General features: G+C 46.5%; 1 protein-coding gene across 3 annotated transcripts in view; it reads left to right on the top strand.

Annotated features, from left to right (window-relative positions):
- Positions 1 to 13,979, top strand: part of LOC144770402 (sacsin-like) — a 304,721-nt gene that overhangs the window by 141,482 nt on the left and 149,260 nt on the right. For 2 of the 3 annotated variants that reach the window (XM_078654904.1, XM_078654902.1), the window contains exon 4: positions 4,145 to 4,256. The exons of the other annotated variant lie outside the window; for it this stretch is intronic. Coding sequence is in view for 1 of the 2 variants with exons in the window: in XM_078654902.1 (XP_078511028.1) it covers positions 4,145 to 4,256 (112 nt within the window). In the remaining variant the exon portion in view is untranslated. The remainder of the gene's footprint in view (positions 1 to 4,144; positions 4,257 to 13,979) is intronic. 3 annotated transcript variants of the gene reach the window in all.

The following is a 13,979-nucleotide window of genomic DNA, read 5'->3' as shown; positions in this document are numbered from 1 at the left end:
GCATTGCAAATGCTTGTTTCCTTAGTAGGAGAGAGGAAGTATCTTACATTTGCACACTGTCACCAACCACACCTTTTATTATTAGGGTCTTCGTTGTATTTACAGCAGTAAACAACGAGTGATGACACCTATTATATAGAGGTAAATAAGCTTATATGTGGAGCATACCTTATAACCTGAGTACTTCTTCTGACCAGAGTAGGAGAAAGAAATAGTCTTAAAGAAAATAACAAGTGACTGTTATCTGCAATTCAAAGTGTTAGTCTGTTGTTAACCTTCTTAAATCTATAAGATTCTTGTTGGAAAACGAGGCAGCATCTGTGAGGCCTGCACAAATAACATGACTACATTTGTCCTTCACTGGTAACCAAACACCCAATTGTAGCGCCTGACTCTCAGAGGGTAGCGTTGCAGAGCAGTCTGAGGCTTACTCAAGGGAGGTGGTGTGGGCTAGTAATCACCATTTGCAGGTGCGCAAAAATAACACTCAATAATTGATTGTCCAGTCTGTACTTTGCTTTATGAAAGTAAGAGTACATTTATTAAACACACACACCACTCAATACTATACACCAATTTACAAATATACATAAGCTGTTGGAATTACTTTGTGACATTGCATAGCGTCTCCAGCTCTCCCGCAGGGCGGTGGGATCTAGTACCACCACTCCTATGTATGCACATCATCTTGCCCCCAATGTAATTAGTTGGACATAACCTGGAGCGAGGGCCCTGCAAACTGGCACCATCCCAGTGGCGTTCCCCCCTTAATTACCTCAACGAGTATTAAACAGGGGTACACCTGCCTTGGTGACACATGACCCTGACTGAGCATCTCCTACTGACCATACATTATGCACCTCTACATCTTAAGGGCTAACAGTCTGGGGTCTTCACCTAAGCGCAGCAGCAAGAATACATGTTTACGCACACTTTAGAATGACAGTACTCAGCACATTTGGATATCATTAAAAATGCATTGCAATTACAGCCCCTACAGGCATCACAGATGATTGCAGGATTAAGTAAATACAGTCAGAAACCCTAGCAGGAGTGTCTACCCACTTACATCCACTTTGCTTATGACATCACCTTAAACCAGTACTTCACATCGAACATCAGTTCCTTGAAAAGAAGTAACCATTAAGAAATGCATTTTGGTGCAATTACACATTTTCACCTCCAGGGAATGTCCTTTTCCAGACATCCCCAACTCAGCCCTTCACTCCTTGATGCAATTATCAAAACAACCCTCAGCTGAAGAACAAAAGTGCCAGCCCAGAAGGTGTTAAATGCAGGTTGAGCCCTGGAGGGGTTATTCTTTTCAAATCCCCAGGACACCTAGGGTGACTTGTCTCTTCATGCTGGAGGGGAGACTGCGCTTCTCCAGCAGCTCCCCCCAGTACATTTTCACCATTGAGGGTGACCACCCCCCTCTGGGGGGCCACCACGCACCAGAATAGCAGGCTTCCAAATGCCTGGCAAGGCATTATGGGGCGATTTTGTTCCAATTTCTGAATAATAGATGAGCGGCTCTCCCGCTGTGCCGGGGAGAGCCGCGCTGACGCTTTGCTGCTTTCTGGGGCCTCGTGGGAGGGCCCGGTCCCACCCGGACCCCCAGGTAAGGGAATGCGGCTCGGGGAGCCCACCCCCGGCCGCTCTGCTGGTGTTCGGGGGCCCGGTCCCATCCGGGCCCCCTGCAGCTCTCTGGCTTCGCTTGGTGGGGGTCCCGTTCCCACCCGGGACCACCGCATGCCCATATGTTGGAGGGCAGCCCGAGAGCCCACCCCCGGCTGCCCCTACCGACTCCCCGCCTGGCCTGCACCCTCGCGTGCTGCTGCGGGAGCCTGCCACTCAGTTCTGGTCTGCCCACTTTGGCGGGCAGACGCGCAAGGCTTCACTGGCCTTCTCCTCCATTTCGGGGACCGGGGATGGAGTCCCGGGCCCCTGGACATCTTCGGACAGGGGTGCGACGGCGCTTCCCCCATCCTGGACACTTTGGGGCCCGGAGATTGGGTCCGATCTGCCCCACGTTCGCGTCTTCTTGCTCCTGGTGGTGCCCCCCAGCCACTGGGAGCACTCTCCTTCGTCCTCCAGGTCTCCAAGAGGGTGCATTCTGCAGGGAGCAGTCTTCACTGGCTCCCTGCGCCTCTCTTCTCCCTGCGCAGAGGTCTCTTCTCCTGCGCACCGGTCCGGGGCTCTTCTTCTGGCACTGTTAGGGGCCTGGGGGGCAGTCAGGGGTGTCCTCCTTCCAACTGCCCATTGCACCAGGCTCCAGCACCTTTCGCCTCAGCAGACCACACCCCAGAGAGAGCTTCTCTTCCTGTGCAAGTACTTTTAAAAGTTGAGTAGGGGGCTGGCGGGAAGTCTCTGTGTGTCCTATCAAACAGCGACACATCACTTCCCTGCCCCTGCTCCCTCCTTCTTGTCCAGCCTCTGGGTTTGTTCAAATGGTGTAGTCCAGTGTTTCTGGCCAAATGGCCTCTGAAACCCAACCCCTTCCCCCCTCACTGCCTGCCCTCCTTGGTGCAGCCGGGTGCCTGGCACCCAGCGACAGCTGTTGAAGGATTGGCTTGTAGGGAAGAACTTCGCTCTGGGAAGAAAGGTCATTAATCTAACCTGCATGTCCAGACCCCAGCCAGGGACTCAGAGAAATATGACATTTCTGGACGACCCAATAACAGTACAAATATGACTTTGGACTCTGCAGAATACTTATTTTCACCTACACTACAAAGACTTTAGTGCGTGTCTGGAATCTGTAGGCCTTGTGGAAGTTACTCTAGCCATGGATTCCACCTTCCCATAAGGGAATACTGAAGTGAAAAACACAGTAAAACACACTGACTTTCCCTGGCATGTTCCCTTCCAGTGTATAAAGCCTATTCCATGTCACCACCCAATTCTGCATAAGTCCTGCCACACCATTCACTCTGTAGCTGCTCCTTGACTGTGCACGCTAGGAATCTCCCCTGCGCAGCCCCTCCATGTGTGCACACGCATGTACAACCGTGTCTGCATGTAACAAGCACGGTGTCCCATACTCCAGCTGCTGCGCAGCAGCCTAGTCAAGCCAGAGGTACACCAGTAACATCTCCATGCAGTCTCCTTCATTATGAGTTCACTGTGGGTGAGTCCCGGATTATGAGGCTCCTCCACAGTGAAAGCTCAACAATTTGGTGCTCAAAAACCGAAAAATCCGGCCAGCCCTTAGTGTCAAAACCATCTTCTAAAAATTCTGATCTCCCTTACTAAATGGTGCCTTTTTACTGGCCAATGACTTCTTTGCATTTCACAAAACAATATACAAATACTCAATACTGTCTTTAGAAAGCACACAGGTTTAATGACCTACGTGAAACGTGTGACGGCTGGTACTAATTGTGCTTTTATCAATCCTTCCAATGATTCTCGGCTGGATTTATTAAAACAATTCCTCATAAAAACAAATATGATGGATTAAGAGTGCTTCCTGCTTACATGCATTTACGTGCAGGCAGTGTACAGTTGTGCATGCAAAAATACCTATGCATTTGTGAAATTGAACTTTTACTTTTTGTTTTGTTTGCCATTAGGAACATATTGATCCCCATGCAGGAGCCCCTTCTCCCACCAATTTTGAGCATGCTCCCGTTTCCAACCTATAAACAGATTAATTACTACTATTGACAGTAATAGTAATAGAATCTCCCAGAGCATTAGCATGATGGGAAAGGGCTGTGGAGTAGTTTGTGATTATGCAAACTCGCCCTGGAAGGCCCGCTCCTGGACTCTGTGAAAATATTTAGTCATGTACTATTATTACATAAAACTACGCATGAGTTAATCCCTAAATGAGGGCAAATTCATTTGTGAATTTCAGAAGTGAACTTGTACGTCAAGCCTTTTCCATGTGAATGTTCTACCTGCATGTGCAAATGACTTTGTGAACTGAGTCTCTAGTTTTCATTAGCTCCATCTTAGGGTTGTTGATTTCCTCGGATGGCATCCCTCATCATCATCATTAACATTCAGATTTTAAAGAGTGGTTTAGGTGCATGCAGTATGTGAATTTATGGTCGGAGTAACACATACTCAGAAGGAGCCAGTCGGATGAACTTTTTAAGGTTTAACAATTGTATTTCTGTATCATTCCATTCAACAGGAGCTCATCCAGAACGCAGATGATGCTGGTGCCAGTGAAGTCATTTTTGTCTATGATGAAAGGGAATATGAGAAGGAGAACCTCTGGTCAGAGGAACTACACAGTTTTCAAGGTATGCCCCACATCTAAGCTCATGTACCCTCATACAGGTGATATGGTGATGCAGAAATTATGAGACTGGCACGCTAATTACTGTATAACTGGATTCAAGCTATGAGTGGTCCCTGCACCATTTATTTATACCTTTGCCATGCTTGTCCACATAGTGCATGTGATGTGGGGATGTGTTGCTTGCAGTGGCCAGTGTCTCCCTTCAGCTTTCCCATTGTGTGTTTCACATGGATCTTATAGGTCCGACAACAGCTGAGCTCGTCATGACCACACCCGTTTCCATTGAACTTCAGCACAGGAGAGGAATATCTGCAGCAGCGATGAGGTTAACACATATAGGACCTGGTTTAAACTTTGGCAGGCGTTACTTCATCCATCGGGGGCGGATGAAATTATCTCCACCACCCTAATTGACTACCATCTGCGAAATCTAGAGATGACCACCGGTATAGCAGTCCTCTTTGTATCTTGAAAGGAGCCTCAGTGACAGCAGTTCCATTTAAGGTCAAAAAGGTTTTGTGAACAACCATCATCACTTTTGATGACCACCCACCAATCTTCAAGATTTTTCAAAAACAAACTCCCAAAGTTAGTTTGTTTTTGAAAAATAAAAAGCTAATGACCTCCACACCCTAGGAATGACCTTCCAGGATGTGGTGGTCAAGCATTTTTGTTTTTGTCCCTCACCACCAGATTTTTCTTGGAGATGCCAGGCAGAATAGAAAGGATATCACACCATCCATCCCAAATAGGGAAGGCAGCTTAATGTCGTTCCTGCAATGGCTCCTACTCCAACGGGCCATTGGAGGAAGCTTACAGTCGACAGAGTCAATAGAGGCTCCATCCATGGAAACCTTACGGTCTACTAGTCTCTAAATGAGTCGGGTGGTACGAGAGTTTGGCCCACACAGTATCGTGTTGCATTTGACGGATAGTTAGCTGGATTACCTAGGTCCATTTGTAGATAACTGAAAAGCAATATTATTGCAACTACATCACCCTTTTTTCAATTGGATAGGTGGGTTCTGGAAGGGGCAGCAAACAAGTTGGCCAAAGGTTCATGACTACTTTGAAGTCTCTCCCATAATGGGTGGCCAACTTTCCCTGATTTATTCTTGCACTAGGATGGCCCCCAGCCCCAGATCTGTGTTTTTTTAGAGGTCGAAGTACACCGCTGGAGGAGCGTTTTTTTTTGCTTTTTGAATGCGCCTTCATTTGTTGATCCCCACTCTCATTGGGCCTGCTCTTTCATGAGGAGAGACAAGCTAGTCCACTTTTTTAGAGTACATTTAAACTCCGATTTTGTGAATAGCCAAAAAAATAGTTAAATTACTCTAAAGTGTAAGTTACTTTTGTGAATCATGTCATCTGTTTTCCATTAAAAAAACATCATTCTTCTGCACACCAGCATCCAGGTCTACAGATCGAGCATCATCCCTTGTGCATATACTGATGGTTTTAAATTGTTGTATTCACTGGCTACCCCTGATATTTGTAGTGCAGTAGCCAACTACATAAAAGTATCATTGGCCATTAGAAAAAGATATGAGTATTAACACTCCGAGCAGTCTCACCGAAATCACTGTATGCAGAGAGTCGTATGACTGTGGTACCTTTTTGTATTGCCTTTTAACACATTGTTTAAACTGTTTGTATGTTGTGATAATGTCTTTGGAAATGTCAATGGTGTCATGAATTGATACTAAGTTTTTTGGTGTTATTGAATTTTAAGCAATGTGCACATTTTAAGGTTATGGGATTTAATTAACCTGGAAATTCTGGAGGTGTATTCAGCTGCCATAAATGCCACTAGAAAAGCGCCTTAACTTAGGAATTGGCATGGCTTATAGTTTCCCTTTGAGATGTTTTTAAATGTCTGCCTAACTATTGTATATTGATAGTTGAAGCTACTATGTTTGACTTAGCGAATACATTTTAGTAAGGATATAATGTTAGTGTATTGTTAATTGGCCTAGGCTGGAATCAGATGCTGGTGTTCTTGATGCATCGAATGTCTTTTTGTATTCTTTTATGGCTGGTTAAGCCGAATAAAGATTATTGATTGATTATCATCCTACTGATGCAATACGCAAGTGCTAGCCTTAAGTTTGAATTGACCTGAAGCCTCCATAAAGAGATGGGCAGCAGTTGAAGTGCATCAATCCTTTGATCACAATGATAGGATATGTGCATATACTTCTCAGACCTCTCTTTGTAAGGGATCAAGAGCTTTGCAATGACGGGGGTGCAGTCCAAGAGTGCTGGCCAGATAACGGTATACTAAATTCCTCACTTAGGGCCAGATGTACGTAGGCAAATACCGGTCGGTAACGGCCGAAATTCGGTAATTTCGGCCGTTACCGACCGGTATTTGGAAAATGAGATGTAGGGCCACCTAAAATACAGAATCGGTTATTTTACCGAATCGGTAATTTTACCGAATCGGTAAATTTACCGAATCAGTAAAATTACCAAATCTGTATTTTGCGATGTAGGTAGCACTGCAATTGCAGTGCTACAGGGCTTTCAGAATTCGTTATTTACCACCAAGTAGAAGTTGGTGGTAAATAATGAAAAGCCTTGAAAAAGCATTTTTTTTGCTTTTGAAACGCTGCCATGTTGCAGACATACATGCCCTTAGGGCATGTATGTCTGCAACATGTGCACCCATACACGATTGAGGGGTGCAACAGGGTGTCAAAGTGACACCCTGCCACCCTTCAATGTTTCCCCCAATTACCAAATCAGTATTTACCGATTCGGTAATTGACATTCATTCCTATGGGCCTACAGGTCCATAGGAATGAATGTCAATTACCGAATTGGTAAATACCGATTCGGTAATTACCGAATCTTACCGATTTGGTAATTTAAAAATAGAAATTACCTACATCCCATTTACCTACTCTTAAATACCGAATCGGTATGATTCGCTATTTAAGAGTAGGTAAATCAAGATTACCTACATCGGGCCCTTAGGGCCCTTAGGGCCCGATGTAGGTAATCTCGATTTACCTACTCTCAAATACCGACTCATACCGATTCGGTATTTAAGAGTAGGTAAATGGGATGTAGGTAATTTCTATTTTTAAATTACCAAATCGGTAAGATTCAGTAATTACCGAATCGGTATTTACAGATTCGGTAATGGCAGCGTTTTAGAAGCAAAAAAAATGCTTTTTCAAGGCTTTTCATTATTTACCACCAACATCTACTTGGTGGTAAATAACGAATTCTGAAAGCCCTGTAGCACTGATTGCAGTGCTACCTACATCGCAAAATACAGATTCGGTAATTTTACTGATTCTGTAAATTTACCGATTTTGGTAAAATTACCGAATCTGAATTTTAGGTGGCCCTACATCTCATTTTTCAAATACCGGTCGGTAACGGCCAAAATTACCGAATTTCAGCCGTTACCGACCGGTATTTGCCTACCTACATCTGGCCCTTAGTACATACTTCTGGGCTCTTTCTGTTACAGAATAAATCAAAAAGAGAGTGAACTTCGTCAATCTTGAATGCCGGAGTCTCATAAGGATTGTCTTGTAAACCCTCAACCACTATTTACAACCAGCAGTGTATATAATCTCCACTAGAGTAATATAGTGGACAGCCTCGTCAGGCTCCCTATCTGGGTTTTGAGTTTCCCATGTAAGCAACGCCTCCACCAGGAGGGAGATTGTCTGGATGAAGATAATGATGGGATCTATGAAAAAGGATAAAAATTCCTTCATTACCAGTACAAGTGACTTTAACGTAAATTGGGAAAGGTAAAAAACCGAGAGATGTTTGTCGGACGCAATACTAGTCCTTAACATCTGGTGATATGGTGTACATGTTTAAGCCATAGGTGCCATCTTAGGTTGGGTGACTATCGTCAGGACCTTGTAGGTCAGATCCCTATTCCTTACTGATGCTAAATAGGTACTTGGGTAAGAACATTCACTTATGGGTCTTCGTTACAAGCATATTGTTGCCTTTAACTAAGAAAAAAAGGAAGTAAATGCATGAAAACATTCAACAAAGCATTATTGCCCCAATGGTTGACTCAGTTTAAAACCCAATGTGTAATTCACCTTAGGTGCACCCTGAACCAGTGAGTGCAAATGACACTGTGAATCCGATTAAGAAGTCACTGTTAGTGGTTATGGCTTATTATGATGTCTTTTTGACAAGCAAAGCGATCTCCTATTTAGAGAAGATAAAACACTGAATGGTGGTTTATGCTTACGGTGTATAGAACTCACAGTGTGGGTTATATGTGTTCTCAACAATATTGTATTAGGTGAATGCATAGTATAATGCCATGTGAATCCACTGTTTAGGCATTAATCGAATACCTTGATGTTAGATGTAGGTATTTATAAAAATACATGTTTGTCAGTGAGCAATCTATGGAAGTGTGCGACTGGTAAGCAATATGTGTTAGAGTACATTACCATCAGTGTATGGTCATTCTATTTCTTGTTAGTTGAGATGGTATAGTTGGACAAAAAATATCTGAAGCTTACACATATATTACTCGTTGCTTATGGTGTAATGGACTCAATGCGTGTCTGGTTAGGATACGGGTTGAGACTGGCGGTCTTGGTAGAACCTACTGTAATAGCACACATAGTGGAATATCAGTTACCTGAAAATTGGTTTTGGAGTTAAGTGATGTCATAAGGAGCATAATATATTTAAGAAAACATCTTTGCTCTCCCCCATAGTCCTCACTTACTTAGTTACAAGAGACTGTCTGGCGTATGCACCTGAAATTTCATCTTCGTCCTGAATCTTAACCGTGACTTAACCGTGACTCAGTATTGCTGGGTATTTAAGGGTGGGCGTCAACGTTCAATTTGTGCTAATGGTCTGCATGTATTGGTTACATCAGTGAAAGGGATAGATTTTAGCCAGGACCATTACACGATGGGATAATGATTACAGAATACCTTGCCACATGTTTATTCTTCGAAGACAAAATGTTTAGAAAAGACTAGGCTTTCCAAGACTGGGTCTCAAAATTGTGGCGTTGCAAGACTGCAACCAGACTCTCAGAAGCACTAATGATAAAAATACAAATCAGTGAGCCCAAACTTAAAACCATTGTCCAAGTGATGGTTTTTAAGAAACCACTTGAATAAATTGATAAAGAGTTGGCAAATATGAAAGATTTTTTGACCCAATCAAAAATAGAAAAACTCAGTAAAGATCTGAAATGCTTCTCACAGGAAAAAGTCTGTCCATTCGCCAAATCGACTATAACCGATCAAAGGATCAGGAACCAGGACAGTCTGATTATGACTCCTCTGGAGGCACTCCACAGGGTGGAGAAGCAGAGATGAGAACTGAAATAGATACAGAGGAAGAGGCAGACGAAGAAGCAGAGGCTAGCAACCAAATTGGCAAGGACTGAACTGTGATGAACAACCAGTCCTGGTTTTCTAACCTTTTCCACCACAATTTGGAGGCTGGATGAGTACATTTATAATTGGGTTCCCACCAAGATTCCCCCCACCCCCCATTTTTAGACCTCTATTGTTGAGGGAAAGGCCAGAACTCACAACAGGGAAGAAAGAAAAAAGAGGTCAGATGGGAAGACGTGGATCAAGGCTTCCAGACCAGGAGCTGTACGAAAGACTAAACACCAAGGACAAGTACCATCAGTCGCTAGTTTTTAACCTCTCCTTCATAACTCTAACGGTAGACCAAATGCCCATCCTGAACAAAGGGAAATGGTTCGTCCCTAGCCCCACCTTTGACAAATTCCAATTACACAGTCAGATAGCTGAATTCTGAAGACAAATCACACCAGCAGAGACCGCACCAACGGAGTCGGAGGAGGAATCGCCATCATCCACAAGAACAGCTTCAGGGTCTCGACTAGCACGGATGACGCACTCAGCACCGCCGAACACATGCATTTCCAGGTCCACACAGACCCCAACTCCACCCTCAGAGGCACCCTCGTCTACCGACCCCCCGGACCCTGCCCCCGGTTCAGCGACTCCATCGCCGACTTCATCAGCACGCACGCCCTGACCTCCACCAACTACATCCTCCTTGGAGACCTAAACTTTCACCTTGAGAACAACAATGACAACAAGTCCACAGCCCTGATCGATAACCTCGGACTGAAACAACTCGTCACAACGCCCACCCACTCCGCCGGCCACACGCTCGACCCCGTCTTCTCAAGCCGGCACGTCTCCGTCAGCCACACCACCGAATTCCTCTGGACCGACGACCAGTGCATCCACTTCACCTTCCAGAAACCCACCACACACCACTGCACCCAACAGATCCCCCGCCGCTGCTGGGGCAAAATCACCGACGACCAACGACATGCAAACCTTGCTCTCAGCCCACCCACTGAACCCTCCAACACCGACATCGCTGCCCCAACCTCAGACGCTGAATCGAGGACTGCGCCAACACCCTCGCCCCGCTGAAGAAACCCCCCACAGAGACATCAGCAAGAGGGCCAGCTGGTTCACCCCAGAACTCCTAGATTCCAAGCAAGCCTGCCGGAAACTAGAGAAGAAATGGCACAGTGAACAAACTCCAGACAGCCACGCAGCACACAAGGACGCTCTTCAACATCGTGAAGGAACTCTCCAACCCCAGCTCCAACACCAACGACATCCCACCATCGCAAGCCCTGTGCGATTCCCTCGCCACCTTCTTCCACCGCAAGATAGCAGACATCCACGACAGCTTCAACACCCAGACAGCCCCAACAGACAGCAACACAAAAGACCCTCCGCACACCATCGACCACATCCCCTTGCTAGCCTGGACCAGCGTGAGCGTCAATGACACCATCAAGACCATGAGCACAATCCACTCCGGCTCACCGTCAGACCCATTCCCGCACCACGTCTTCAACAAAGCAAGCAGGTCCATGGCACCCCACCTACGCAACGTCATCAATCTCTCCCTTGAGACTGCGACCTTCTCAGAGAGCTGGAAACACGCAGAGATCAACGCCCTACTCGAAAAACCCAAGGCAGACCCAAGAGACCTCAAGAACTTCCGACCCATCTCTCTGCTCCCATTCCCGGGCAAGGTCATCGAGAAAATCGTTAACAGACAGCTAACCCAATACCTCGAAGAGAACAGAATCCTGGACCCTTCCCAGTCAGGGTTCCGCAGCAACTACAGCACCGAGACCGCCCTCCTCTCCGCCACCGACGACATCAGGACCCTGCTAGACAACGGGGAGACTGCAGCACTCATCCTCCGAGACCTCTCCGCCGCCTTCGACACCGTCTGCCACCGCACACTACGCGCACGCCTCCACGCCATAGGGATCCAAGACATGGCTCTGGAATGGACCACCTCCTTTCTCTCCGGCAGAACCCAGAGCGTCTGCCTCCCCCCCCCCCGTTCCGTTCCGAAGCCTCCGAGATCATCTGCGGCGTACCTCAAGGATCCCCCTTCAGCCCGACACTGTTCAACATTTACATGGCCCCGCTCGCACACGTCGCCCAACAGCACGACCTCAACATAATCTCCTAGGCCGACGACACTCAACTGATCCTCTCCCTCACCAAGGACCCCATCACCGCCAAAGCCAACCTCCATGAAGGAATGAAGACCGTTGCCGACTGGATGAAGATCAACCGTTTGAAGCTGAACTTGGACAAGCCGGAGGTACTCCTCCTCGGCTCCAACCCGTCAGCCTGGGATGACTCCTAGTGGCCAACGGCACTGGGGGCAGCCCCGACCCCCACCGACCACGCATGCAACCTGGGAATCATCCTCGACTCAACGCTCTCAATGACCAAGCAAGTCAACGCTGTCTCCTCCTCCTGCTTCAACACCCTCCGTAATGCTCCGCAAGATCTACAGATAGATCCCGACAGATACAAGAAAGACAGTCACCCAGGCCCTCGTCAGCAGCAGACTCGACTATGGAAACGCCCTCTACGCGAGAGCCCCGACCAAGCTCATCAATCGACTACAACGCATCCAAAACGCCTCGGCACGACTGATCCTCGATGTACCACGACACGGCCACATCACCTCCCACCTGAGAAACCTACACTGGCTCCCCATCAACAAGAGAATATCCTTCAAGCTCCTCATCCACGCACACAAGGCACTCCACAAGACCGGCCCAACCTACCTCAACAGACAGCTCTCCTTCTACACCCCCAACCGCCAGCTCCGCTCCGCCAACCTCTCACTCGCCACCGTCCCGCGCATCCGAAGAACAACCACCAGCAGGAGATCCTTCTCCCACCTCGCGGCCAAGACATGGAACACCCTCCCACTGAGCCTACAACAGACCCTTGACCTGCTGACCTTCAGGAGGATACTAAAGACCTGGCTGTTTGATCAGTAGCGGCCCCCACCTCCACCACTGCGCTTTGAGACCCTCGCTGGTGCGCTTAACAAATGACTGATTGATTGATTGATTGACTCCAGGACTTCTTTAAGGACTAACAGGAGTCAACTGTTAATAGAGACACCAACTTGAGGAAAAAATACACTTACTGCCCGTTTAACACAAGAGCAGAATGTGTTAGCATGTGTACAGGCCATATTTAAGGAAATTGAAACCATGGACAACTCCTTTTTAAAACCATTTCACAGCATCACCAAAAAGGAACAGCAAGCACTAAAGGAACTCAGACAATCAGGACCTAGTCATAAAACCTTCTGATAAAGGCGGTGGAATTGTCCTACTCAGAAAAGCTGATTCTCATACACAATGCACCAGGTCACTCCCAGATGCAAGATACTATAGACCTTTGGGTCTGGATCCCACAGCCAGATTAAAAAGAACTATCAGTAATATGATTGATAAAGCTGAAACCAATGGATGGGTCTAAAAAAAAGAGGCAGAGTTTCTGGTCGTAAAGGATCCCATAATACCATATTTCTATTCATTACCAAAATTGCACAAAATGAGAAGCCCCCTCCTGGCCGCACAATAGTGCCAGGCATTGCTTCAATTCTGGAACCAATCTCCCAATTTGCCAACTTCTTCCTAAGGCCTATTGTGCAATGCACTCCCACTTACCCAAAAGATAACAGAGACCTCCTGAAATTACTAAAGGATCTAGAGTACGACCCCACTGTAGGAAGGTGGATACCTGACTATGGTTGCCCCCAACTTTTTGCCTAGTGTTTTGCTGGTTTCTGACTTAGTTGGCCTGGGATCCTGCTATTAAGGACCCCAGGCTTCCAGCTCTCTCTGTTAAAATGGACTCCATGTACCCTAGGTACATATCTAATTGGATACTGAGTCACCTTATCAGTCCCTGTACAGTGTACCTTAGGTATCCAGGGCATAGGTGTACCCAGGGCCTACCAGGGGCTGAAGCATGTATTATGCCACCCCTCGCTGGCCATCCAAACAGACACAACTGGCTGCACGACAGCTGGGGCAAGGTTGTGTAATCACCTCTTGCTTTAGATATAGTATACCTATACCTAACCCTAAAATGGACACATATATTCCTATCAGTCACTCCTATGGCAGGCCTTATCAATCCTGAAGGCAGAGTGCTTGGAACTATGTGAGATGGTGGTCTGGCATGAGCTGAGCCCGTTTGCAGCTTGCAGAACCAAGTCCTAATAGCTGTTCCATGATAACGCTATACCATATATTCTTAAGTGCATTATAATCCTCGCGGTTAAATGCTAACTTTGGCATAGCATTATCAAAACATGTCGAGTAAGGTGTCGTACGAATTGGAATACTAACCCCTCGCCAATTCTGGTG

This window comes from Lissotriton helveticus, chromosome 7 (assembly GCF_964261635.1).
Source record: "Lissotriton helveticus chromosome 7, aLisHel1.1, whole genome shotgun sequence".
In the NCBI taxonomy this organism is placed as follows: domain Eukaryota; kingdom Metazoa; phylum Chordata; class Amphibia; order Caudata; family Salamandridae; genus Lissotriton; species Lissotriton helveticus.
The sequence above is the reverse complement of the archived record's forward strand: the minus strand, read 5'-3'. Positions and strand labels throughout refer to the sequence as shown.